Below are 27,864 nucleotides of genomic sequence, written 5' to 3' on the forward strand. Positions count from 1 at the left end.
ACTGAGCTCCTCCTGCTCTCAGTGGATAATGCTCCCTCGCCTCTGTCTTCATCACCCTACCAGTATCTCTTTCATCTTCTAAATAATGTACTTGCATCAAATCCTCAGGATCCACATCTAGGGGAGCCAAACTAAGACATGTGATCTCTACAAAAACGATCCCAAATTGTCCCACAGTCGAGTGGTTATAACTCTTTGTTGCTCTTACTTGATATCCCAGATGTAGATGTATGTGTCCACAGAGCTGGTGACCAGAAGATCTGGCTCGAACACGGCCCAGTCCAAGTCACTAGGATGTAAGAAATAAACAGAACAACAAAGAAAATAAAAAAATGTCAGAGTCTGGTTCCAAAGTGCCAGCAAACCTGGCCTCCAGTGGTTTCAGAGGCCGGTGCTACAGGCTTCCTAACGTGATCCAGGCTGGGGACCAGAGTTCTTTGGGAATGCGCAAGAGTTACCTGAGCTCGGAAGGACACTTTCCAGTCCTCACTACAGTCAACACTTAGACCATCGCCCACTCCCCACAAATAAGTGGAGCATTTCACTTAAATCTCAGTCTCTCTCTGTCTCTCTCTCTCCCTCCTTCCTTCCCTTCCTCCCTTCCTCCCTCTATCACAAGTACCACCCCCCAACACACACCCCACCCTGGGGGGGGGAGCACATGCATTAATCTCTGAGTTATTTTCTAAATCAGACTCAACCACAAGTACCTTCAGGAAACCCAACATCACTTTAAGTGAAGGCAAACTGTCACGTCGCCACTCAGCTTTCAAAGATGGCTGGCAGGCCTCTGGGTCTCCCTGCCCACACCCTCATTCCTAGAATGGCAGTTCCTCCACAGAGCATTTCACACAGGCCCATCGCTTTCCTGATACTTCCATGTCGACCTTCCCAACCCGCACTCTCCCAACCCCTGTAATCCCTACTGCTGCTCCCCAGAAAAATTCCCCCTACTCAGAAACAGTGATCCAGGGCAAGAGTGTGTCCAGGCACACCTGAAGCCAACTGGAATACCAAGTGGCGGCATCTGTGCACATGGGTAACAGCCGTAGAGTACAAAGGCCGCTCCTGATGTCGCCATGCACTCTTGGGCACTGAGGATCATGAACTGGGAGATTCTGTTACATAACTTCCTTGCCCTCCTATGGCAAAAAATAAGCTCTAATCCCTTCCTCTGGACTGGGCTGTATTTGTCTCTGGGATTGGGGTCAACTGCTCACAAGTAATGCTTCCTAAGTAACAGCTGCTCTTCACTGTGTACTTTGCCATCAGCTCAGCAAACACTAAGGAGGTACCGGCCACCCATGGCCTACTGCAACAGAGGGTCAAGTCACGCGAAAAGGATGGCATCTTCATTTCACCTCCCAGGAAACTGTGAAAAAAAGTCAGACAGGCCAAGGCGCTGTGGAGGGCTGGTCCTACCTGATGACACGAGTATGGCCTTGCAAGGTTGTGCCCACTTCCCCACTACCGTCTTTCCACTTATAAAGGTCAACTCGTTGGTTACTCTGGAAAGAAATAAGGGGAAAAAGGCAGCAAGTGGCATAACACACACATCAGAACGTGCGCTCTCACCCTGCTCTGCTTACTGTGAAGAGGCAGCCTGGCAGAAGTCAGCTTGCATGGCAGAGTTCCTACAGGATGAATTTTTTCTAAGTCATCAGAAATACATATAATCAACACTAGCTTCAGCTAACCTCGGCTCATTAGGTAGGGCTGTGGGTTTCAAATGGAAAGACAGAACTGTCTTAAAAGAAAGCCCCCTCACACAGACACGGCTGAACTGAAGCTACAGATTCACCGCTGAGCGTGTGCTGTATGGGCTATGGAGACAATCCAACCACTAGAGGAACCGCCCTCCCCAGTCTGAAGGTCACATACTTCCATCTCCAGCTACTGTCATACTAGATGTTTCAGCTCACTCTTCTCACTATCAAATGCCCAGTGTCCACCTACCACACTTTCAAATCAGACACACAAAAAAGACAAAAGAAGCCACCAAACGGGTGCTCTAGAAGGCAAAATTACCTAAGACTCTTTGAACTTTATCTTTTTTTATAGGATTTTATTGCTTTATATGAAAGTCAGAAATTCAGAGACAGAAGGAGAGACAGAGATCTTCCACCTGCTGGTTCATTCCCCAAATGGCCACAATGGCCAGGGCGGAGCCAGGCTGAACCCAGGAACCAGGAGCTTCTTCTAGATCTCTCAAGTGGGTGCAGGGGCCCAAGCACTTGAGCCATCTTTCATTGCTCTCCCAGGCACATTAACAGGGGGTTGGACTGGAAGTGGAGCAGCAGGGATTCAAACCAGCACTTGTATGGGATGTGGCACTGCAGGTGGAGGCTTAACCTTCTACGCCACAGTGCCAGCCCCTGAAATTTGTCTTAAAGGGTTAATCAGAAAGACAAAAAGGGGCCAGACCTGTGGCGCAGTGAGTTAACATCCAGGACTGCAGCCTTGGCATCCCATAGGGTGCTGGTTGGAGTCCCAGCTGCTCCATTTCCAATCCAGCTCCTTGCTAATGTGCCTGGGAAAGCAGCAGAGCATGGATCAAGTCCTTAGGCTCCTGCACCCACATAGGAGACCAAGAAGAAGCTCCTAGTTCCCAGCTTTGGATTGGCTCAGCTCTGGCTGTTATGGCTATTTGGGGAGTAAACCAGTGGATGGAAGACCTCTCTCTCTCTCTCTGTCTCTACCTCTCTCTGTAACTCTTTCAAAAAAATAAAACAAATCTTAAAAAAAAAAAAAAAGACAAAGATAAAACGGACCAGGATAAACCACAACAACAATACAAAGGAGGAAAAAAAGGGGCCAGCACTGTGCCACAGCAGGTAAAGCTGCTGCCTGCAGTGCCGACATCCCATATGGGTGCCAGTTCGAGTCCCAGCTGCTCCACTACCGATCCAGCTCTCCACTATGGCCTGGAGGATCAGTAGAAGATGGTCCAAAGCCTTGAGCCCCTGCTCCTGCATGGGAGACCCGAAGGAAGTCCCTGGCTCCTTTCTTCAGATCGGTGCAGCTCCAGCCATTCTGGCCATCTGGGGAGTGAACTAGTAGATGAAAAACACACTCTCTCTCCTTTCTCTCTCTCTTTCTCTCTGCCTCTGCCTCTCTGTAACCCTGCCTTCCAAATAAATAAATAAATCTTAAAGAAGAAAAAAGGTTTCATGAAAGAAAACTTCATTTAAAGAAACTACAAAACAGCTCCCTAAACACCATGAGTTTATGAAACACATTGAGAGTAAATAAAGAATACGAAAAGGAAGCAGATGTTTAGCTGAGCAGGAAAGACATGCCTAGGTTTGATTCCCAGTTGTGGCTCCTGACTCTTAACTTCCTACTAATATAGACCCTGAGAGGCAGTGGTGATGGTTCATGTAACTGGGTTCCTGCCTTGTCCGACCTCGATTGTAGTTTGGCTTGACAACAGCTGTTGTCAGCATTTGGAGAATGAAATAGCAGATGGAGGCAGGGTGAGCTCTGATACTCTTTCTGTGTATGTCTCTATGATCTCAAATTAAAAAAAAAAAAAAAGACTGCTAATAGACTGGGAATACATAGTAGACTGATTTTCATTTTAGTTCAGTGATGAGCAGATTTATAAAGTTCCAAGATTACGGGGTCAGCTCTGTGGAGCAGCGGGTTAGGGCCATGGCCTACAGTGCCGGCATCCCATATGGATGCCAGTCTGAGTCTCAGCTGTTCCACTTCCAATCCAGCTCCCTGCTGACATGCCTGGGAAAGCAGCAGAAAATGGCCCAAGTGGTTGGGACTCTGCACCCATATGGAAGACCCAGAAGAAGCTTCAGCCTGGCCATTGTGGCCATTTTGGGAATGAACCAGCAGATGGAAGATCTATCTCTGTAACTCTGCCTTTCAAACAAATAAATAAAACTTAAAAAAAAAATTTTCCAATGGAAATAGGAATGAAAAGATAAATTCTCAACCCTGCCACAACACCAGCCCCAGTTATTACAGAACCATAAAGGTTAAACTTCTTTACCCACTGGGATAGCCGTAAATAAAGACAGAAAATAACAAAGGCTGGCAAGGGTATGTAAAAAGTGAAACCCCTATGCAGCGTTGATGGGAATCTAAAACAATTTACCTGCTGTTGCAATTTGGTGGTTCCCTCAGAAAGGTGAACTAGAATTGTCATACAACCCTGCAATTCCACTGCCAGGAAATGAGTTCACTCAGAACTGAAGACAGACACATTCACAGCTAAGTTCACATCAGCACTATTCAAACAGCCAGTCGCTGGAAGGATGGACACATGAACAAAACATGGCATACACTTAGATGGAACATCATTCAGTCACAAGAAGGAATAATTTTCTGAAATCTGCTATAATATGGATGAATTCCAAAACATTATGTTAAGAAAAAAGCCAGATACAAAAGAGCATTTACTGTATGATTCCACTTTAATGAAAAATCCAAAATAGATAAATCCGTTGAGATAGAAGGAAAACTGATGGCTAGAAGGAGGGGGAAATGGGGATAAACTGCTTAATGGGATTGGGTTTTACTCTGCAGTGATGTGGTAGTTACGCAACATTGTGATTGTAGTCCAGAACACTGAATCATTAATTTTAAATGTATTTACTTCATTTAAAATTATTTTTTTAAAAAGATTTATTTATTTATTTGCAAGTCAGAGTTACACAGAGAGAAGAGAGGGAGAGGGAGAGAGAGAGAGAGAGAGAGAGAGGTCTTCCATCCAATGGTTCACTCCCTAATTGGCCGCAATGGCCGGAAGGAACTGCTCCAATCCAAAGCTAGGAGCCAGGAGCTTCTTCCAGGTCTCCCATGCGGGCGCAGGGGCCCAAGAACTTGGGCCATCTTCTACTGCTTTCCCAGGCCATAGCAGAGAGCTGGATCAGAAGCAGAGCAGCCGGGACTAGAACCGGCACCCATATGGGATACCGGCTCTTCAGGCCAGGGCGTTAACCCACTGCGCCACAGTGCTAGCCCCTCATTTAAAATTATTTACTTACATTTGAGAAGCAGAGAGACACAGAAAGATACTTGATAGAGTTCCTATCCACTGGTTTACTCCCCAAAGGCCCACAGGAGCCTGGTTGAAGCCAAAAGCTGGGTACTCAGTCCAGGTTTCCCACATGGGTGGTAGGGACCCAACTACTTGAGCCATCACCTGCTCTCTCTGAAGATAGTGTGCATTAGCAGAAAAATGGAACTGGGAGTGGAGCCAAAACTTGAACTCAAGCACTCATTCATTTCAGAATGATTACAACAGTCCTCCCTTATCCAGGATTTCACTTTCCATGGTTCTAATGACAGTCAACCACTGCCCAAAAATAATAAATAGAAAACTTCAGAGATAAACAAGTCATGTTTTAAACTGCGCACCATCTTGAGTAGTACCACGGAATCACAGTGCTTGATCATAGTACTAGTGCCAGAGTAGCCCTTACTTTACTTAATAACGGTTCCAAAGAGCAAGAGTTGTGATGCTGGTAACTTGGATATGCCAAGAAGACGCTGTACAGTGCTTCCTTTCAGTAAAAAGGGGAAAGCACAGAAAAGTATTTTAATAGAAAGCTCATACTCACCTAACTTTTACTACAATATTTTGTTAATAATCATTCTATCTCAGTGTTAGCTACTGTTGTCCATTTCTTATGCTGTTTGATATATAAATTAAGCTTTATTAAGGTGCATACAGGAAAAAGCAGTGTATATGAGGTTTGGCAGTATCCAGTTTCACCATGTAACATATCCCCCATGGATAAGAGGACTACTAAAACTGTCAACAAACAAACACGAAAGGTTCTCTTCCTTACCACTCCTGAACAAATGCAACATTAATCCACCTAGACAAAGTACAGATGAGTCAGCCCAAATCAGTGATTCCCACTCAGGGGCCATTTTGCTTCCCAGAGAACATCTGAAAATGCCTAAAGACATGTTTGGTTTTCACCTGAAAAGGGAGGGAAAGACACTATTGAGGTCAAATAGGCAGGAGCTGAGGCTGCTGTTCATGATCTTACAATGCACAGACTAGTCCCCTACCAGAGAGAATTACCTGGCTCATGTACCAACAGTCCAAAATAGAGAAACACTGGACTAGCTGATCAGGGCTGAGGGTGAGAGAGGAACTAAGGAGCCCAGAGGTGTAAGCCAACAGAAAGGGTACTCTTCCAACATCCAGGAAAGACACTGCGGATGGAAAAGACGAACTCTCCTAGACTGTCTTCTTTCAGAAAAATCCCGGACACCCATCGTTAAAATCACACTCTGTTCTGGACGACAGGGAAGAGTGACTTTCTGCTCCTCCTCAGGCTGACAGTGAGGCTCTCCTCTGCTCAGGTGCTTTCCTCCCAAGCTGTCACTCCTGAAAGGGACTGCAGGAGGCCCCAGCCCCGGTTAGCAAGAAGACTCTTGTAAACACTTTGCTGGCAGCCCAGAACAAAAGGGGCAGAAGGCTTAGATCTCTGTGTAGGAGAGAAGAAGGGTGAAACAGAATCCATACCAAGTCCAGAGATGGACTCAGCCAGATCTTTTGAGTCATGAATCCCCAAATAAAACTTACTCTTCCCTGAAAAAAGTCATACATAAACAGGAACATGAAATGCGAGGGATGAATCAATGAATCCCCGACACGGAAGAACCCCTGACTTTGACTGGAAGGTGGTTCCCTCAAAGCAATGGAGGCAAAATCCAGACCAGCTACCAGTCACTTAGAACTCTGTGCCATCTGGCACCACCCAGTTACACTGCTACTCTGACAACAAACAGAAATGGAGCTATCCACCTGCTTTTCCCTTTCTGTTTTTTTTTTTTTTTTAAGATTTATTTATTTTACTTGAAAGTCTTGTTACACAGAAAGAGAAGGAGAAGCAGGGTTGGGGGGAGGCAGGGAGAAAGGTTTTCCATCTGCTGGTTCACTCCCCAATTGGCCACAATGGCTGGAGCTGCACCAATCTGAAGTCAGGAGCCAGGAGCTTCTTCCCAATCTCCCATGCAGGTGCAGGGGCCCAAGGGCTTGGGCCATCTTCTACTGCTTTCCCAGGCCATAGCAGAGAGCTAGATAGGAAGTGGAGCAGCCAGGACTTGAACTGGCACCCATATGGGATGCTGGCACTGCAGGCGGTGGCTTTACCTGCTATGCCACAGTGCCGGTCCCTGCTTTTCCCTTTCAAAATCCAGATTCAGTCCCAAGAAATACAAGGCCTGACACAGATGGGGCTGGCAAACATCACTACAGATATTTAACCTGTAACTTGCCTCCTGTCTTTCTTGGAAAATCATCCAAACCTCTTTTCTGATTGAGCAATGAGGAATACATTCTCTTCCTTACATGGGACATAGACTTCCCAGCCCCAGATGGCACATTAGAAAGCATTGTGCTAGACTCCTTGAGCTCACCGAAGCTGCAAAATAGTGTGCAAAGCTGTCATGAGGATTCCACTGCACGGCTCCGATGTCCCATTTGCTCTGACGAGAGATCTTTCGGTGACCTTCGAAGGGGGCATCTAGATTGACGATGTATAGGAATCTGCGGCTAGGAGAACAACATCAACATTACAATAATCCTGTGGCAAATGACAGCATTAACATTAAGATAGCCAGAGCATTTGGAACGGCCATCAGTTTGTAAGCAGTGCTCCAAAAACCCTTAGCTACTCATGATGTCTATCTCCTCTGAAAGACACACAAGTGACAACAGTTAACTCAAGTTGGCTGCTGGGTAAAGGGAGAGGTATCTCTGTGAGCATCTACCTCCGGCGATGGCCTTCCCTACCACAACCAACCATGAGTCTGACCTCTGCCCTGAGATCCAGCTCTAGCCGGCTGCTCTCCAGCCCTCCAGTGGGACTTATCTCCGTTTCCAAAGTACCCTCACTGCACAGTTGGCATCTCACCCGCAGCATTTACCTCTGTGGCAGCATTACCAATGCAATAGTTCTTGTCCCAATTCAGCTGAGTGCCTGGGGTACGGAACAGGTCTTGAACATCTTTATTTGCCCTACATCACTAGGCACAGTGTTCCCCACTCAGTAAATGTGTGCTAAACATCACTTATCGTTGAGTCAAATCCTATAGACAAATCTCAAATTCTCCTGCACGTCAACTCTGAAAAGAAACTAAGTCCAAAATATGAATAAATAATCAAAATAACATATGAAGCACCATAACGTTCAAGGTGCCAACCAGTCAATATAAAGGATCTGAAACTGGGAAGGATCTTTGTTGTGTGACACCATCCCTGCGGCCATCTGCCAGATTCTGTGCTGGGGGCCTTCTGAGCTCCAGGATCTCAATGAACACAGGTAGGCCCAAAAAAGAAAAATAATAATTCCTGCTCAGAAGATTCAGGAAATCCCATGCAAAACTTTAGGTTAGGAGAAACACTAAGGAGGGTTGGTTAAGAAACAGGAAGGAGGCTGGCGCTGTGGCAGCAGCAGGTTAAAGCCCTAGCCTGTACTGCCAACACCCCATATGGGTGCCAGTTTGCTCCACTTCTGACCCAGCTCCCTCCTATTGAGCCTGGGAAAGCAGTGGAGGACGGCCCAAGTGCTTGGGCCCCTGAACCCACGTCAGAGACCCAGAAGAAGCTCCTGGCTCCTGGATTTGGATCAGCTCAGGTCCAGCCTTGGGACCCATTTGGGGAGTAAACCAGCAGATGGAAAACCTCTGTCTCTGTTACTCAAATAAGTAAAACAAATCTTAAAAAAAAAAAAAAAAAAAAACAAAAAAAAACAGGAAGACAATCTCAGGGAATACTCAATTTCCCTGAACTTGTAAGACAGTTAGCATAGAACAAAGATCTAGTAGGTCTGGCCTCCTCCAAAGGAATCACCTAGCCCTGTGGTGGGCAGGCCGGGGTCTTCACATCAGAAAGAAAAACAGCACCGCACTTAAAGCTACACATATGGGGTGTGTATCACTCAGGGTTCAGAAGTATTACAGAGCAAATGCAGAACAGCATTAAATGGACACTAAGGGATGAACATGTCTGATTGAACATACTTTTTTTTTTTTTTTTTTTGACAGGCAGAGTGGACAATGATAGAGAAAGAGAGATAGGTCTTCCTTTTCCGTTGGTTCACCCTGCAACGGCTGCTGCAGCCAGTGCGCTGCAGTCGGCGCACCGCGCTGATCTGAAGCCAGGAGCCAGGTGCTTCTCCTGGTCTCCCATGAGGGTGCAGGGCCCAAGCACTTGGGCCATCCTCCACTGCACTCCCGGGCCACAGCAGAGAGCTGGCCTGGAAGAGGAGCAACCAGGACAGAATCCGGCGCCCCGAACCCGGTGTGCTGGCGCCACAGGCGGAGGATTGGCCTATTGAGCCACAGCGCCGGCCTCGATTGAACATACATGTTTATCTTCATCCCTCCTAAAGCCCCTCTGAAAAAAGACATTTTTAAGAAGACAGAAACTAACAAAGACAAAGAAAATGAGAGAATGAAAAGTAGATGGATAACTGGCAACTGAGGTCATCAGGAAAGCTACATAAAGTCCAAGCACATGGAGGGACGTGAACGGGAGGCCAGGTGGTCCCGCTGCAGGGCCTGCTGCGGCTCAGTAACTGCAGCCTTGTCCTCAGGCGAGTAAGGGAAAGCTGGAAGACAAAAAGCAAAAGAGGACAAAAAAGGAAAACCGTTTGAAAGAACATCAAGGAGCGTGGTTTCTGTGTTCCCCACCAAGCCCCAGAGCACTTCTCCTTCACTGCGGTGGGTGCCGTTACTCCCGAGAGAAGCCCCGGGCCTGGGACAGGAAGCACAGCAGATGGCACAACCGACGCTACTCAAAACTGGCCAGAAGTAAAACGTAAGGCCCCGGCCTCCCTCCCTGCCTTTTCTTTTTTTTTTTTTTTCTTTAGATTTCAGGATAAAATGACCAGTCTAGGAAAAAAAAGAGAGAGAGAGAGAGAACAGCAAACAAACAAATAAGAAAGAGATAACAACATTTGGGCTTCCACAAGTAAGAGGGGGCTTGAGTCACACCTGATCTCCCTGAAGTTAACGGCAGCATCTGCCCACAGAAAGGAGATTCCATCATCATTCTTAAAGTCAACAGAGATGGGGTAGGTGTTGTGGCATAGCAGGTAAAACTGCCGCCTGCAATGCCAGCATCCCATATGGGCACTGGTTCATGTCCCACTTGCTCCACTTTCAATCCAGCTCCCTGCTAATGGCCTGAAAAAAGCAGCAGAAGATGGCCCAAGTGTTTGGCCCTTCTACTAGTAACATGGGAAACTTGGAAGAAGCTCTGGCTCCTAGCTTTGGCCTGGCCCAGCCCCAACCATTGCAGCCATCTGGGGAGGGAACCAGCAGATTGAAGATTCATTCTCTCTCCCCTGGCTCCCATAACTCTGCCTTTAAAATAAATAAATAAGTAAATTAAAAAAATAATAATGATAAAATAAAATCAACAGAGAGCCAGGGATCTCAGCCACTGAAGGAAACCTGAAAGATGGAGACCCACATCATCGAAAGAAAAAAGGAACTCAAAGCAAATAGACAAAATATAGAGGAAATGAACAAGCTGGAGTCATGTTCACAGAATTAAGAGAAAAGATACTGTAAACAATAAAATAATAGTTCATTGGGCCAGCTCTGTGGCGTAGTGGGTAAAGCCACTGCCTCCAGTGCCAGCATCCTATATGGATGCGGTTCAAGTCCTGGCTGTTCCACTTCTGATCTAGCTCTCTGCTATGGCCTGGGAAAGCACTGGAAAATGGACCATCTGGGGAGTGAACCAGCAGATGGAAGACCTCTTTCTCTCTCTGCCTCTGCCTCTCTGTAACTCTGTCTTTCAAATAAATAAATGCTTTTTAAAAATAAAATTAATTTAAGAATAATAGTTCATTTTTTTTAGTCTCGAAATCTAAAAAAAAACTTGACAGAGGGTTGGAAACAAAAGTTAAAGTTCTATAGAGTGGAAACTACAAGGACAAAAAGACCAGAAGAGAGTGCCAAAGCTATGGCTTAACAGGTAAAGCCACTGCCTGCGATGTCGGCATCCCATATGAGCACCAGTTCAGGTCTTGCCTGCTCCATTTCCTATCTAGCACCCTGCTATTGGCTCGGAAAAAGCAGCAGAAGATGGCTCAAGTGTTTGGGGACCTGCACCCACCTGGGAGACCCAGAGGAAGACCCCAGCTTTGGCCTGGCCTAGTGGTGGCCATTGCAGCCATCTGGGGAGTAAACCAGCAGATAGAAGATCTCGGTCTCTCTCCCACCTCTGTAACTCTGGCTTTCAAAATAAATAAATCAGTGTCAGCATCCTTTATGGGGTCAGTTCAAGTCCCAGCTGCTCCACTTCCCAGCTCCTTGCTAGTGGCCTGGAAAAGCAGTGGAAGATGGCCCAAGTACATAGGCCCCTGCACCCACGTGAGAGACCCAGAGAAACTCCTGGCTCCTGGAATCAGCTGGCCCAGCTCCTGCTGTTGCAGTCATTTGGAAGACCTCTCCCTCTCTCCGTCTCTCCCTCTATCTGTAACTCTGCCTCTCAAATAAATAAATAAATCTTAAAAAAAAAAAAAAAAGACCAAAATACTGATCACTAGAATTTCAAGGGAATTTTACTGCTTACCTCTCAGGACAGAGACAAAAATCAACTGCAAACAATCCCTACGTGTACTCCTGAGGTCAACGGGATATCAGACTAAACTCAATAATCATAATCTTTAAATATAAGAATACTTTCTAAGTTCCCAGAGACCTCTCAGTTTTAAATTTGTTTCCCACAAATCATGGCAGACAAACTTCGAAAGCTCACTTACCCAGAAAGCACGGCATGCTGCCCAAGACAGTCCACAGACATTGCCGTCGCCTATGGGAGAGAGACAGAGTCAGTCCCGCCCCAAACCCAGCTTGGAAGGAAGAGGCCAAGGCTCTCTGACTCAGGCTCCTCCCTTCTCCTAGGTAGTCACCAGCTAGCAGGTATCATCCCCTTCTAGCTTCCACCCAAACCTCAGGCGCACTTTTGACAGCACAACTGTTGCTGTTACCCTGGCTCCAAGACGACACACAAGCTGGTGTGTTCTAAACTGAGTTCTGGGGCTCTGGGGGAGTCAAACTAGCTCAGAGCAAGCAGCAGCCCCTATGCACTCAGAGCTTCTACCAAAGGAAACTCAATGTGAGACATCCCCCTCCACACACACAACACAGCGACACCTTTCTAAGGGACACGGACCGCCCCCCCAACCACATGGCAGCTGGTTCCATGCAAACACGATCCCCACTGAATCCACGGTGATACCTTTGTTATTGAGATGCCAGTTTACATTCAATCTGACATATCTAACACATATTACTGGTTTCAATTCCCTAGGACTCCTAATTCCTAGGGAGTACCATCTTATTGGGAGCCAGTGTTTAATTCCCAAAAGACTGCAGCGAGTCAGCTAAATTTGCATTCAGGCTGAGGTATGAGGTTGATTTTAATTTTGGCAGTCACAACCCTCAATTTTCTTCATTTGGACAAGTTAAATTCCTCATGCATTCTCAGGGCATTCTCATGAAACAGCCTGTGCCATTGTTTGGTTACCAAATGCTCCAAGTTCTTTCCAAAAGAGTATCAACAAAGAATCCATTTGATACACGGTGTTACAATCACAAATCATAAATAGAGATGAGAAATTCTTTCTCTTACCTTCACTGGCTTTACTAATGGGTTTCTCACACTTGTCAACCCTCAACAAACAGGTCATTGCTAAAATGGGGGGACAAGAAGCCAAAGCTGTCTCCCCAGATACTGCGAAATAATTAATGTGCATCCTTCATTGTACTGGAGTCGTGAGCAGAGAAAAGCCCAGCTGGAAAGGCAGCCAATACAATGAGATGTCATTTCCAGAACTCTCCTGTGTAATTTATAGATTAATGAGCTGAAAGAGAGCAAGATGCCTCCTATAACAATCATCTTTCTAGAGGGTATTGGGGGTAGGGGAGCAGAATTCCACAATGGCTCCCAGAGTCTGGTCCCTTGGTGAACACACCCTTTCCCTGCTACTCAACACTAGCCAAACACTAATCTGGGTGCTGCTATGACGGGATTTTCTACCTATAACTAAGGTCCCAAAGCAGCTGACCTTAAGACAGAGAGGCTTGAAACAACCCAAATGAATATGGATGGATGAATGGATGAACAAAATGTGGTACAGACATGAATGGAGTATTACTTAGCCTTAAAAGGGAAGGAAATTCTGATCCATACCAGTACTTGAACGAACCTTAAAACCATTATGCTGGAGCTGGCATTGTGGTACAGTGGGTAAAGCCACCACCTGTGACGCTGGCATCGCATATAGGTGCCTGTTTGTGTCCCAGATGCTTCAGTTCAGATCCAGCTCCCTGCTAATGACCTGGGAAAAGCAGCAGCAGATGGCCCACGTGTTTGGGCCCCTGACACCCACGTGGAAGAACTGGATGAGCCTTTTGGCTCCTTGTTTTGGCCTGCCCAGCCCTGGCTGTTGTGGCCATCTAGGGAGTGAACTAGCGGGATAGAAGATCTCTCTTTCTGTTTCTCTCTCTCTCTCTCTGTAACTCTGATGTTCAAGTAAATAAATTAAAAAAAAATTATGCTAAGTGACAAATGTCAAAAACAAAAGAACAAATATTGCATTATTCCACCTGAAAACAGACAAATTCATAATAACAGAAAGTAGAATACGGGTTGCCAGGGGATGGGGTAGGGAAGAAAATGGAGAGTTATTATTTAATGGGTACAGTGTTTCAGTATTTATATCTGGGATGACGAAGAGTTGAGAGGAAGGAGCATGATAGACCTAACCTAATCAATTCTATAAATAATTAAATAAAGCCTACTCTAGTCAGAGACTGGAAGGGAAGGGATCCAAAGTAGAGAGGATTCCTCACTGCCAGCTGTGAAGGCGAGGCCTGCACAATAAGGACTCAGAGTGGCCTCGAGAAGCCAAACAACCCTTAAATAACAGCCAGAAAGAAAACAGGAATCTCAGTCTTATAAGCCCTAAGAAACGGATTTTGTCAACAACCTGAATGAGTTGGGAAATGGATCTGCCATAAGTGAGGCCTCCAGATGAGAACACGGCTGGCAGCTGCCTTGGTTTCAGCCTCTGAGCTGCTGAACAAAGAAACCAGCCATGCCCTGCCTAGACTGCTGACCTACAGAACTGTCAGCTAACAAATGAGTGTTGTTTGAAGCTGCTAAATTTGTGTTACATAGTAACAGAATGCTAATAAAGCATGATCTGGCAACAGTCCAAAACAGTCATGTCCTTTGACTCTGAAATCCCACTTCCAGAATCTATCCAAAACACATCAAATGCTTTGTGCACTCAGCTGCTATTTCACGTTATCTACATGTAAATCATGCATCTCTATGGAACACTCTAGATATATTAAACATGACATGAAGAATGCATTAGTCAAAACTGCAAATAGAATACGATAACTCACCATACCAGAGAAGTTATTTAAAAAAAAAAAAAGAACACTACTTAACTGATTCTCCCCATTCCTAGCATAGAAAGAAGAACCTATCACAGTGTTTCAAAGGGGCACACTGGGGAGGGTTATGCTAAGCTGTTCTAAGATAGAACGGAAAGAGGGAAATATTTTAAGCAGAGGATGTAAAAACCAATCCAAGAAAAAGGCAGTGCTTTGTGGAACTCAGCTATCTGCTACCCAAGGCCACATGACCGACCACCCATGCAGCACACGTGGAATGGATGAGAGGTGCAAAGTCGACACCAGGAGTTAAGAAACATGGGACTGTGGAACTCTGGTATGATCTTTTAGTGAACAAGAGGGAACTTCTGCAACGACTGAGGTAGAATTTTCCACCAGCCTGCAGCAAGGGGCTTCCTGCAGATTAAAGACAGGTTAGACTCTGGGAGGCAGCAGATGATGGCCTAGGTGCTCAGGCCCCTGCCAACCACACAGCAGATCTTGATGGAGTTCTGACCTCCTGCTTCAGCCTGGCCCAGCCTCTACTGTGACAGGCACTTAGGGAGTGAACCAATTGAAGATCTCTCTCTTCTCTCTCTCCCTCCCGCTTCTCTTTCAAGTAAATAAAAAACTAAACAAACAAAAACACACTTAAAAAAAAAAAAAAGGAGAACAGATCCCCATGTTCTGCTATCAGAGCTCAAATCTCAGCTCCACTCCGAATCCAGCTTCATGCTAATACACACCCTTGGAGTATCACGTGACGGCTCAAGGAATTAGGACCTTGGCACCCACGTAGGACACCTGGAATGAGTTCCTGGCTCCTAGTTTCAGCCTGGGCCAGTTCCACTGGGGAGTGAACCAGCAGACAGAAGCTCTCTTTTTCTCTCTCACAAACATTTCTCTCTCTCTCTCTCTCTTTCTGCCTTTCAAATAAATAAAAACTGCTGCTATACACAGAATTTTTAAAAAGAAAAACATGTGAATGGACAGTATGTGAATTATACCTCAATAGAGCTGTTACCAAAAAAAAGCTTATTTGTTTTTCATCTTAGAAAAACAACAGGCCAGCACTGTGGCGCAGTGGGTAAATGCAGTGCCTGCATTCCTTATGGGCACCAGTTTGAGTCCTGGCTGCTCCACTTCCGATCCAGCTCTCTGCTATAGCCTAGGAAAGCACTGGAAGATGGCCTGAGTCCTTGGGCCTCTGCACACACCTGGGAGACCTGGAAGAAGCTCCTGGCTCCCACTGGCTCAGCTCCAGCCATGTGGCCATCTTGGGGAGTGAACAGTGGATGGAAGACCTCTCTCTTTCTCTGCCTCTGCCTCTCTGTAACTGTGCCTTTCAAAAAATCAATCAATAAATAAATCTTTAAAAAAAAAAAAAAAAACAGAAAAACAACAGACATGATTCTGAATTTGGAGATGGAATGCATTACAAACCCATTTTGAATTTACAGGTAAATTTTGGCAAACAAAAATCTTTGAGAAAGCTGGTCTCTCTATAAAGAATTTGTAATGCAGCTTTATAGACCTATGTTTCTATCCTGATTCAATGCACAGAAAAACCTCTTTATAGAGAACTCTGCTATCTGTGAAACAAATCTAGGATTTGTTTATTTGAAAGGACTAGGAAAAAAAAAATCAACTCTTCCTCTTTCACTCTCACCTGAATGATAAACGCTGTTCAAAAACAAAACAAACAAACAAACAAAAAAAAAAAAAAAAAAGGAAAAGAAAAGAAACCAAGCACTTTGCCTGTTCATCCTTCCAAAGTATACAAAATGGTAACATCCTATCAATGCAAATTAGAGCTGGGTCAGTTCCCCTAATGTCAGTTTGTCACAGGCCTGAGTAAAGACTATAACATATGCATTATCGGGTTTCATGGACTAAAACCACAAGATGAAACCCTCTGACATGAAAAGAATCAGAGTCTTTCAAATGACGAGATCTAATCTCTTTTTAAATTCCAGACACACTGCTGCCAGAGCTATTCCCGAGCCAAGCTTGTCTAAGCTTCCTACCTTATCTCTCTGAGGCTCTTGTCTGTGTGCTCAAGAAGAGGGTGTAGCTCTGGAAATCTCTCCCTTTAAAATGGGGACGTCCTCACTTCTTCCTAACCCAAAACAGTACTGGGTGTCACCAGGGGCTCAGGTTTCTCAGCTGTAAAACAGAGGGGATGGGACATCCTAGAAAGGTCCTCCCAGCTCCACGAGCACTTTGTCAGGACAAATTTACTAACATGTATTAAGTACTCCACGTAGCTGACTGCAGAGCCAAGTGCTCTGTGTGGATAGTCTCATTTAACCCTCGCAGCAACTCTAGAAGGAAGCGTGCAGAAAAGCGCTGGCAGAGGAGGCCTGCCGCTCTCCTGACAATGCCCTGCTGGAAGGGTGGTTCTGGGCCACTCTAAGAACTCTGGAACGGTGAGACGTCCTCGCTGTGCTTCCACCATGCGTCCCTGTGGTTACACGGATCAATGCCTTTCTGCCCTTCTCGGAACCTGGAATTTGGAGGGTGCCCATGTGACCATCCCCAAATAAAAACCTTGGGCACTCAGTTCCCAAGGAACTTCCTGGCACATTTCACGGGTGTTGTTACAGTTCAGCTCTGAAGCAATTAAGCATGTCCCATAAGACTCCACAGTGAGAACTCTTAGAAGCTTATGCCAGGTTTTCTCCCCACTTCATCCTACTGGCCATTTCCCTTTGATTTTGCTTTGTGTTCTTGTGCCACAATAATCACAACTGCAAGCACGACTGTGAAGCCTCCCGGTGAATCATCAAACCGTGCAGTGGTCTGGGGGACCCCCGACACGATCATCCTTGTTTCCTCAATGATGAAACTGAAGTTGAGAAAGGACTAACTTGTCTGAGATGCGGCAACAGACAGGTGGCATTCCCTAGATCTTAACACAGGCATTGTGGCTCCAAATCCTCAACCTCTGTGCTACACACTGTACTGTTCCCCAATGCTTCATTGTATCTTTACATTATGCTTTCCAAAAAAACAAATAATTCACATTTTAATAGTCATTTCCACCAAAAATAGGCCTACCATAGTTTTCAAAATAGACTGAGAAGCAGAGACCAAAGGTGGATTGCTCCAGAATAATGTACAATTAACTATTTCCAACTTTGCTCCACTCTAAAGAATTTGCTGGGGGTCAGCATTGTGGTCAGGGTTAAGCCTGCAACACCTGCATTCCATATGGGCGCCGGTTCAAGTCCTGGCTGCTCCACTTTTTTTTTTTTTCTTTTTAAGATTTATTTATTTATCTGAAAAGCAAAGTTACAGAGAGGCAGAGAGAGGTTGAGGGGAGGGGTCTTCCATCCACTGGTTCACTCCTCAGATGGCCGCAACAGCTGGAACTGGGCCAATCCAGAGACATGAGCCAGGAGCTTCTTCCGGTCTCCCACATGGGTGCAGGGACCAAAGCACTTGGGCCATCTTCTACTGATTTCCCAGGCCACAGCAGAGAGCAAGATCAGAAGTGGAGCACCCAGGACTCAAACTGGGGCCAATGTGGGATGCCGGCACTGTAGGCATCGGATTTACCTGCTACCATAGCACCAGCCCCTGCTCCACTTCTGATACTGCTCCCTGCCTGGGAAACCAGTGTAAGATGGCCCAAGTATTTGGGCCCCTTCCACTCACATGGGAAACCTGGAGGAAGATTCTGGCTCCTTGTGGCCATTTGGGGAGTGAACCAGCTGATGGAAGATCTTTTTTTTTCCCCCTGTCTCTCCTCTGTCTGTTACTCTCTTGCCTTCCAAATAAATAAATAAAAGTTTTAAAAAAAAAATTTGCTGAGTTGTTTTTGTTGTTGGGTATTTGTTTTGATTTGTTTCTGTTAGAAGAAAAAAAATAGTCCTCCATATCTTTCTGCAAGAAACATTATAATGACGAGATTGATAAGTCATTAGGTAGCAGAAAGCATGCTTCCTGAGATGTCTCAATTTCTTTTTTTTTTTTTTAAGATTTTATTTATTTATTTAAGAGGCAGAGTTACAGACAGAGAGAGGTAAAGACAAAGAGGAAGGTTGGCGCCCTGGCTCACTAGGCTAATCCTCTGCCTGCGACGCAGGCACCCCGGGTTCTAGTCCCAGTTGGGGTGCCAGTTCTGTCCCAGTTGCTCCTCTTCCAGGCCAGCTCTCTACTGTGGCCCGGGAGGGCAGTGGAGGATGGCCCAAGTGCCTGCAGCAGGCGCACCGCGCCTATCCAAAGGCAGGAGCCAGGAGCCAGGTGCTTCTCCTGGTCTCCCATGGGGTGCAGGGCCCAAGCACTTGGGCCATCCTCCACTGCACTCCTGGGCCACAGCAGAGAGCTGGCCTGGAAGAGGGGCAAACGGGACAGAATCCGGAGCCCCGACCGGGACTAGAACCTGGTGTGCCGGCGCTGCTAGGCGGAGGATTAGCCTATTGAGCTGCGGCGCCGGTCGCTTCATTTTCAATTCTGAGATACCAGGGGAAAGAAGTAAGACAATAATTGGCAAGTATCTTTATGAAACCATATTATGGAAATTTTTCTTAAAGCACAATCCATCAAGTCAACTGCATTAGAATTAAAACTTTTTTTTTTTTTTTGACAGGCAGAGTGGACAGTGAGAGAGAGACAGAGAGAAAGGTCTTCCTTTGCCGTTGGTTCACCCTCCAATGGCCACTGCGGTTGGCATGCTGCGGCCGGCGCACTGCGCTGATCCAAAGCCAGGAGCCAGGTGCTTCCTCCTGGTCTCCCATGGGGTGCAGGGCCCAAGCACTTGGGCCATCCTCCACTGCACTCCCTGGCCACAGCAGAGAGCTGGCCTGGAAGAGGGGCAACCGGGACAGAATCCGGCGCCCCGACCGGGACTAGAACCCGGTGTGCCGGCGCCACAAGGCGGAGGATTAGCCTAGTGAGCTGCAGTGCCGGCCAGAATTAAAACTTTTAATCATCAAAATATAACATAAAGGCAATGAAAAGGAAAGCTACATTCTGGGTGAATGTATTTATAACATATATAATCAATACAAAAGTAGAATCCAGAAAAAATTTTACACTCTTAATTTATAAGAAAAAGAAAGCCGGCACCGCGGCTCACTAGGCTAATCCTCTGCCTTGCGGCGCCGGCACACCGGGTTCTAGTCCCAGTCGGGGCGCCGGATTCTGTCCTGGTTGCCCCGCTTCCAGGCCAGCTCTCTGCTGTGGCCAGGGCCCTGCACCCTATGGGAGACCAGGATAAGTACCTGGCTCCTGCCTTCGGATCAGCGTGGTGCGCCGGCCGCGGCAGCCATTGGAGGGTGAACCAACGGCAAAAGGAAGACCTTTCTCTCTGTCTCTCTCTCTCACTGTCCACTCTGCCTGTCAAAAAGGAAGAAAAGAAAAGAAAAGAAAAGAAAAGAAAAGAAAAGAAAAGAAAAGAAAAGAAAAGAAAAGAAAAGAAAAGAAAAGAAAAGAAAAGAAAAGAAAAGAAAAGAAAAGAAAAAGGGCTGGTGCTGTGGTGCAGTAGGCTAAGCCTCCACCACCAGTGCCTGCATTCCATATGGGGGCCGGTTCATGTCCCAGTTGCTCCTTTTCCTATCCAGCTCTCTGCTATGGCCTGGCAAAGAAAAGAAAGATGGCCCAAATGCTTGGGCTCCTGCACTCGCATGGGCAACCCAAAAGAAGCTCCTGGCTCCTGGCTTTGGACCGTTGGGACCATTTGGGGAGTGAACCAGTGGATGGAAGACCTTTCTCTCTTGTCTCTCCCTCTCTCTGTCATTCTACCTCTCAAATAAATAAATAAAATCTTAAAAAAAAAAAAGAAAAAGACAACTTCAATAATTAAAAAAGGCACAAGACATAAGTATTTCAAGGAAGAAACAAAATTGCTAATTAAACATATGAAAATAATTCACTTTCATCAGTAATCTTGGAAATACAAATTAAGTCCAAAAAATGACCATTTCTTATGCACCTAATAGGTGAAAATCAGCTTCACATGGGCAAGAAATTGAATGTTTTGTTGATTGCTGTGGCCCCAATACCTGGCATACAGTAGATTTTCAATAAATATTTGTTGAAAGGATGAGAAATGTTAATGTCCAATAATAGCAAGTGTGGGTAAGGATGTGAACCAATAGGAACTCTTTATGCACTGCTGCTGGGAATACAAAATCCCAACTACTTTGGAAGTGTAATTGATTAAGCTGCTGCTTGTATTCCATATCATTTCTGATATAGCTTCTTGTTAATGCACCTGGGAGAGCAATGGAAGGTAGTCCTAAAGTATTTGGATCCTTGCCACTGATGTTGGAAATGTGAATGGATTTCCAGTTTCAAGTTACTGGCTTTGGCCTGGCACAGCCCTGACCATTGCAGCCATTTGGGGAATGAATCAGTGGCTGGAAGATCTGTCTCTCTCTCTCTCTCGCTTGCTCTGTGTGTGTGTATGTGTGTGTCCCTGTCATTCTGCCTTACAAATAAGTAAATCTTTAAAAGCAAAAATCCAACCAATTAGACATCCAATTGGATAACAATTTGACATTTTCTGATAAGTTTAAAGTGTATGCACATCCCACAGACAATCCTACTCCCATGTAAATACCGCATCCATGGTATTATCATCTGTAATCTAAACAACTGGAAATCTAAATGTTTAATAAAGAGGGATAACTAAATTGTGGCACATCCATACAACAGAACACTGTCTCAAAGCAAAAAAAAAGTAAACAACCATGATAATCAATGCGAATAAACTTCAAAAGGAACGCAAGGACAAACAAACAAAATAAAGAAGATGTCACAACAAGTAATTCCATTTACCTAATGGTCAAAAACAGTTACAATGAAAATCTGTTTATATTTTTGTACATATAAAACTATATAGAAATTATTAATCCAGATTTTAGGGCAGTTGCTACTTCTAAAATGTCTTAGAGTGGGACACGGTCTGAGGAAAACTCACCAGGAAGAAATCAGAAGAGTCCGCCCCTTAAGCTGCTTGGAGAGTACATTTTACTATTATTTTTATATGGTGTCAATATAATTTATATATATGAAGTATTACATAACAAAATCCCTCTTAAGGCAAAATATCTTTTTTTTTTTTTTTGACAGGCAGAGTGGACAGTGAGAGAGAGAGACAGAGAGAAAGGTCTTCCTTTGCCGTTGGTTCACCCTCCAATGGCCACCGCGGCCAGCGCGCTGCGGCCGGCGCACCGCGCTGCGGCCGGCGCACCGCGCTGATCCGATGGCAGGAGCCAGGTGCTTTTCCTGGTCTCCCATGGGGTGCAGGGCCCAAGCACCTGGGCCATCCTCCACTGCACTCCCTGGCCACAGCAGAGGGCTGGCCTGGAAGAGGGGCAAACGGGACAGAATCCGGCGCCCCGACCGGGACTAGAACCCGGTGTGCCGGTGCCGCTAGGCGGAGGATTAGCCTAGTGAGCCGCGGCGCCGGCCAAGGCAAAATATCTTAAAATGTCACCCGAAAATACTTCATAAGGACTAGACCATAATGTTAAGAAATGAAAATGGCTGCTTAAAAATGGTGACAATCTGAGTGGAATCTGTAAAATCAAAGAGAAAAGGAACTGTACAAAGGATCCTATGGGGAACAAGTTAACAACTCTGAAAATGCCATGCCTGTGTGCTGGGATTGAACAACTAAGTAAAAGAATGAGGGCCGGCGCCGCGGCTCACTAGGCTAATCCTCCGCCTTGCGGCGCCGGCACACCGGGTTCTAGTCCCGGTCGGGGCGCCGGATTCTGTCCCGGTTGCCCCTCTTCCAGGCCAGCCCTCTGCTGTGGCCAGGGAGTGCAGTGGAGGATGGCCCAAGTGCTTGGGCCCTGCACCCGCATGGGAGACCAGCAAAAGCACCTGGCTCCTGGCTCCTGGCTTCGGATCAGCGCGGTGCGCCGGCCGCAGCGCGCTGGCCGCGGCGGCCATTGGAGGGTGAACCAACGGCAAAGGAAGACCTTTCTTTCTGTCTCTCTCTCTCACTGTCCACTCTGCCTGTCAAAAAAAAAAAAGAAAAAAGAAAAAAGAAAAAAAAAGAATGAATGGAGGATGGTCAGAGCTAGGTATTTCACTTTGCAGTGGGGGTTACCGGTAAACAAGGGGAGGAGCCACAATGGCCCTAGTGGTAATGGATTAGAGTTGAGACACGAGTATGAAGTCATGTTCAGGATAATACAGAGAGAGATAGTGACATCCAGAAACATTTACATGAGCGCAATCGTGGACTACAACACCCATACACACACACACACACACACACACACTCCTTTGCTCTGTCAGACAAGACGGCCCAGGAGCAATGACACTGCAACGGCAATGAGCACACCTACTACCAGATCCTGATTTCTGGTATCGTCCTTCAATAACAGGAACCGGGCTCCTTGGAGAAATGGCTGATGTTAGGACTGAGACAGGAAATATACACAATGCAAACTGAGCATCTTATAGTAAGAACAAAAACAGGCTGGTGCTGTGGCTTAGCGGGTAAAGCTGCCTCCTGCAGTGCCGGCATCCCATAGGGGCGCCGGTTAAAGTCCCGGCTGCTCCACTTCCAATCCAGCTCTCTGCTATGGCCTGTGAAAGCAGTAGAGGATGCCCCAAGTCCTTGGGCCCCTGCACCCATGTGGGAAGATTTACTTTATTTATTTGAATGGCAGAGTTACAGAGACAGAGGGAGTGATAGAGATCTTCCATCCCCTGGTTTACTTTCCAAATGGTTACAACAGCCAGGCCAATGCCAGCCTACCGCCAGGAGCCTGAACTTCATCTGAGTCTCCTACATGGATGGCAGGGCCTCAAGTACTTGGGCTACCTTCTGCTACTTTCCTACGCTCATTAGCAGGGAGCTGGATTCGACGTACAGCAGCCAGGATTTGAATCTACACTAATACAGGATGCCTTAATCTGCTGTGACACAACACAAGCCCTAAGAGAGCTAGAATAATCGAACAAAATAATGTTAGATAATAACCCAATATAAAAAATAAATATGCGTTCTTATTAACCTATACAAATGACTGAGTAAATAAACAGCAGGTGTTAACTCCCTATTCTTTAAGTATGATCTACAGATGCAGACCATCTTCAAAAGGTAACAGTATAGAAAGAGGAACAAAAAGCAACTTCACAGTAAAGAAACCAGACAAACCCTACTGCAGCCAGGTGATCAAGGTCAACATCAACAGTGTTCACAGAATGTAACCTTGCTACAATGTGATGATAAAGGTACTTTATATCTGGTGTCTTCCCCTCCAAAACCACACAACCAAGTCTACTCAAGAGAAAAACATCAGGCAAATCTCAGTTAAGGGACATTCCACCAAAACTGACTAGTACTCCTAAGAAATATCAAATTTATAAAAAAAAAATAGGACAATCTAAGAAATTATTAACAACCACGAAGAGTCTAAGGAGACATGATAACTCAAGGTAAAGTAGTATCCTGGGTGGGATCCCAGAACAGAAAAAGGAAATTAGGTAAAAATGAAGGAAAACTGAGTATAGATTAGATTTTGGTTAATAGTATTGTATCAACACTGATACATTAATTGTGGGGAAATGTACCACAGAAATGTAAGATGTAAACAGGGAAAAAAAGGACTGGTGCTGTGTATAGTGTGTAAAGCCGCTGCCTACAGTGCCAGCATCCCATATGGGTGCCGGTTTGAGACCTGGCTGTTCCACTTCTGATCCAGCTCTCTGCTGTGGCCTGGGAAAGCAGAAGATGGCCCAAGTGCTTAGGTCCCTGTACCCATGTGGGAGACTTGGAAGAAGTTCCTGGTTCCTGGCTTCGGATCGGCCCAGCCCCAGCCCCAGCCATTGCAGCCATTTGAGGAGTGAACCAGTCGATGGAAGACCTCTCTCACTCTCTCTGCCCCTACCTTTCTGTAACTCTACCTTTCAAATAAATAAATCAATCTTTTAAAAAAAAATGGGAAAACTGGGTATAGGCTATATGGGAACTCATGGTACCACTGTCCCAATTTTTCTGTAAATCTAAAACTATTTCAAAATAACAATTTATCTGTAAAAGATTTATTTATTTTGGGGCTGGCACCGTGGCACAGTAGGTTAATTTTCCACCTGCGGCACTGGCATCCAATATGAGCACCAGTTCTAGTGCCAACTGCTCCTCTTCAGATCTGGCTCTCCGCTGTGGCCTGGGAGAGCAGTGGGAGATGGCCCAAGACCTTGGGCCCCTGCACCTGCACCTGCGTGGGAGATGGGGAAGAAGCCCCTGGCTCCTGGCTTCAGATCAGTGCAGCTCTGGCCGTTGAGGCCATTTGAGGAGTGGACCAGCGGAAGGAAGACCTTTCTCCCTCTTGAATAAATAAATAAAAGCCTTTTTTTTTTTTTTTTTTTTTTGACAGGCAGAGTTAGACAATGAGAGAGAGAGAGTCAGAGAGAAAGGTCTTCCTCCCTTGGTTCACCCCCCAAATGGCTGCTACAGCCGGAGCTGTGCTGATCCAAAGCCAGGAGCCAGGTGCTTCCTCCTTGTCTCCCACATTGGTGCAGGTACCCAAGCACTTGGGTCATCCTCCATTGCCTTCCTGGGCCACAGCAGAGAGCTGGACTGAAGACGAGCAACCGGGACTAGAACCTGGCACCCATATGGGATGCCAGCACTGCAGGCATAGGATTAGCCAAGTGAGCCACAGCACCGGTCCCAATAAAAGCTTTAAAAAAAAAAAGATTTTTTATTTTATTTTATTTATTTGAAAGACAGTGTCAGAGAGAGAGAGACAGAGAAAGATCTTCCATCCACTGGTTCATTCCCCAAAAGGCTGTAACAGCCAGGGCTGGGCCAGGCAGAAGCCAGGAGCCTGGACCTCCCTCTGGGTCTCTTGTGTAGGTGGCATTATCTTCCCAGATGCATTAGCAGGAAGTTGTATCAGAAGTGGAGTAGCTGAAACTTTAATGGGCACTCCAATATGGGTACCAGTGTTGCAAGCAGCAGTTTAACCCACCATGCTATGACCCTGGCCCCATAAAAATTTATTAAAAAAAAAAAAAACATGAAAAATGGGGCTGGCATTCTGACACAGAGGGCTAAACTGCTGCCTGCAATGCCAACATCCTATGTGTACACCAGTTCAAGTCCTTGTTGCTCTACTTCCAATCAAGTTCCCTGTTAATGCACCTGGAAAAACAGCGGGGGGTGGTCAAATTGCTTTGGCCCACACTATCCATGTGGGAGACTTTGGCCTGAACCAGCCCTGGCCATTGTGGCCACTTGGGGAGTGAACCAGCAGATGGAAGGTCTCTCTCTCTGCCTCTCCTCTCTCTGTGTAACTGACTTTCAAATAAAATAAATAAAATCTTTATTAATCTAACTCCTACTAAAACTTTTCATCAGTATAATTAACTTTTTAAATTTATTCATTCTAAAAGTATTTGTTGGGCCTGGCGCTGTGGTGTGATGCAAGGGGCCCTGGCATCCCATATGGGTGCTGGCTCGCATCCCAGCTGCCCCACTTCCAATCCAGCTCCCTGCTAATGGCCTGGGAAAGCAGTGGAAGATGGCCCAAGTGCTTGGGTACCTACACCCATGTGGGAGACCCAGAAGAAGCTCCTGGCTCCTGGCTTCAGATCAGCCCAGGTTTGGCCAGAGGATGGAAGACCTCTTTCTCTGTCTCTCCTACTCTCTTCTGTAATTCTGCCTCTCAAATAAATAAATAAATAAATCTTTAAAAAATAATTGTTGGCCGGCGCTGTGGCTCAATAGGCTAATCCTCCGCCTAGCGGCGCTGGCACACTGGGTTCTAGTCCCGGTCGGGGCGCTGGATTCTATCCCGGTTGCCCCTCTTCCAGGCCAGCTCTCTGCTGTGGCCCGGGAGTGCAGTGGAGGATGGCCCAAGTGCTTGGGCCTTGCACCCCATGGGAGACCAGGAGAAGCACCTGGCTCCTGGCTTCGGATCAGCGCGGTGCGCCGGCCGCAGCGCGCCAGCCGTGGCGGTCATTGGAGGGCGAACCAAAGGCAAAAAGGAAGACCTTTCTCTCTGTCTCTCTCTCTCTCTCACTATCCACTCTGCCTGTCAAAAAAAAAAAATAATAATAATTGTTGAGCACCTGCTATATAACAAATACTATTCTAGCACTAGGGATACAGAAGTCAACAAAACAAGGTCTCCATCCTCAAGCAGCCTGTACTACAGTAGGAGGATAAAGAGTAAAATGAACAGTGAATGGCAGGAAATGTATACAAGAAATGATCAGAGGGGCCAGCCTGTGGCACAGTGGGTTAAGCCACTGACTGTAACACCAGCATCCTGCACTGGAACCCAGTTTGAGTTCCAATTTCTCTGCTTCTGAGTCAGATCCCTGCTAATGCAGATGATGGCCCAGGTACTTGGGCCCCTGCTACCTATGTGGGAGAACCAGACAGAGTGTTTCTAGCTCTTAACTTCAGCATGTCTATAGTCTCAAAAGCAGGAGAGTAAGTGAAACAGCCAGACTCAAAAGGTTACACATTGTGTGATTCCATTTATTAGGAAATCACCAGCAGCTACCAGGGCTAAGGAAGGGTGACTGACTACACAGGGGCAGCATGGAACTGTCTGGAGTATGTGTTAATTGTGGTGGTACATACATTATATATAATCAAAAGTCAACAAATCACACACTTAAAATGTCAATTTTATGGTACATGAATTATACCTCAATATACCTTGCATATGTTTTAAAAAATCATTGGCTGTCTAGGGAATGGGCTGGGAAGGAAGCAAGAAGCTGGGCTCCAGGGAGAGCTGTTACAGCGTATGTTCAGCTACTTTGCACAGACTGAGTTTGAGGTATCACAGAACCCTGAGCAGAGACATTAAGAATGCTATTTCTAGGCCGGCGCTGCGGCTCACTAGGCTAACCCTCTGCCTGTGGTGCCGGCACCCCAGGTTCTAGTCCCGGTCGGGGCGCCGGATTCTGTCCCCGTTGCTCCTCTTCCAGTCCAGCTCTCTGCTATGGCCCGAGAGTCCAGTGGAGGACAGCCCAGGTGCTTGGGCCCTGCACCCGCATGGAGACCAGGAGGAAGCACCTGGCTCCTGGCTTTGGATCAGCATGGTGGGCTGGCCACAGCGGTCAATGGAGAGTGAACCAATGGAAAAGGAAGAGGAAGAACTTTCTCTCTGTCTCTGTCTCTCTCTCTCACTGTCCACTCTACCTGTTAAAAAAAAAAAAAAAAAAAAAAGAATGCTATTTCCGGGGCCACTGTGGTGGTGCAATGGGTTAAGCCACCGCCTGCAGCACTGGCATCCCATGTCGGTGCCAGTTTGAGTTCATTTTGCTCTACTTCCTATCCAGCTCCCTGCTGATGTATCTGGGAAAACAGTGGAGGGTGGCCAAGGACTTGGGTTGCTGCCCCCATGTGGGAGACCCAGAAGAAGATCCTGGCTCCTGGCTTTGGCCTGGTCCAGCCCCAGCCATTGTAGCCATCTGCGGAGTGAAACAGCAGATGGAAGACCTCTCTCTCTCTCTCTCTAATTCTGC

At 46.3% G+C, this 27,864-nt stretch overlaps 1 protein-coding gene across 11 annotated transcripts in view; it reads right to left on the reverse strand.

Moving 5' to 3' along the window:
- WDR59 (WD repeat domain 59) overlaps positions 1-27,864 on the reverse strand; it is a 101,774-nt gene that overhangs the window by 71,457 nt on the left and 2,453 nt on the right. For 8 of the 11 annotated variants that reach the window (XR_011384093.2, XR_016225421.1, XR_016225422.1 and 5 more), the window contains exons 2-5: positions 11,757-11,806; positions 7,396-7,531; positions 1,423-1,508; positions 209-289 (exon numbers count right to left, since the gene is read on the reverse strand). Coding sequence is in view for 4 of the 11 variants with exons in the window: in XM_051847282.3 (XP_051703242.1) it covers positions 209-289; positions 1,423-1,508; positions 7,396-7,531; positions 11,757-11,806 (353 nt within the window). In the remaining 7 variants the exon portion in view is untranslated. The remainder of the gene's footprint in view (positions 1-208; positions 290-1,422; positions 1,509-7,395; positions 7,532-11,756; positions 11,807-27,864) is intronic. The other 3 variants (XM_089320481.1, XM_089320480.1, XM_051847280.3) reach the window with 2 other exon arrangements.

The sequence above is a fragment of the Oryctolagus cuniculus genome, chromosome 18 (assembly GCF_051225735.1).
Source record: "Oryctolagus cuniculus isolate XC-2025 breed Fujian yellow rabbit chromosome 18, ASM5122573v1, whole genome shotgun sequence".
Lineage (NCBI taxonomy): Eukaryota > Metazoa > Chordata > Mammalia > Lagomorpha > Leporidae > Oryctolagus > Oryctolagus cuniculus.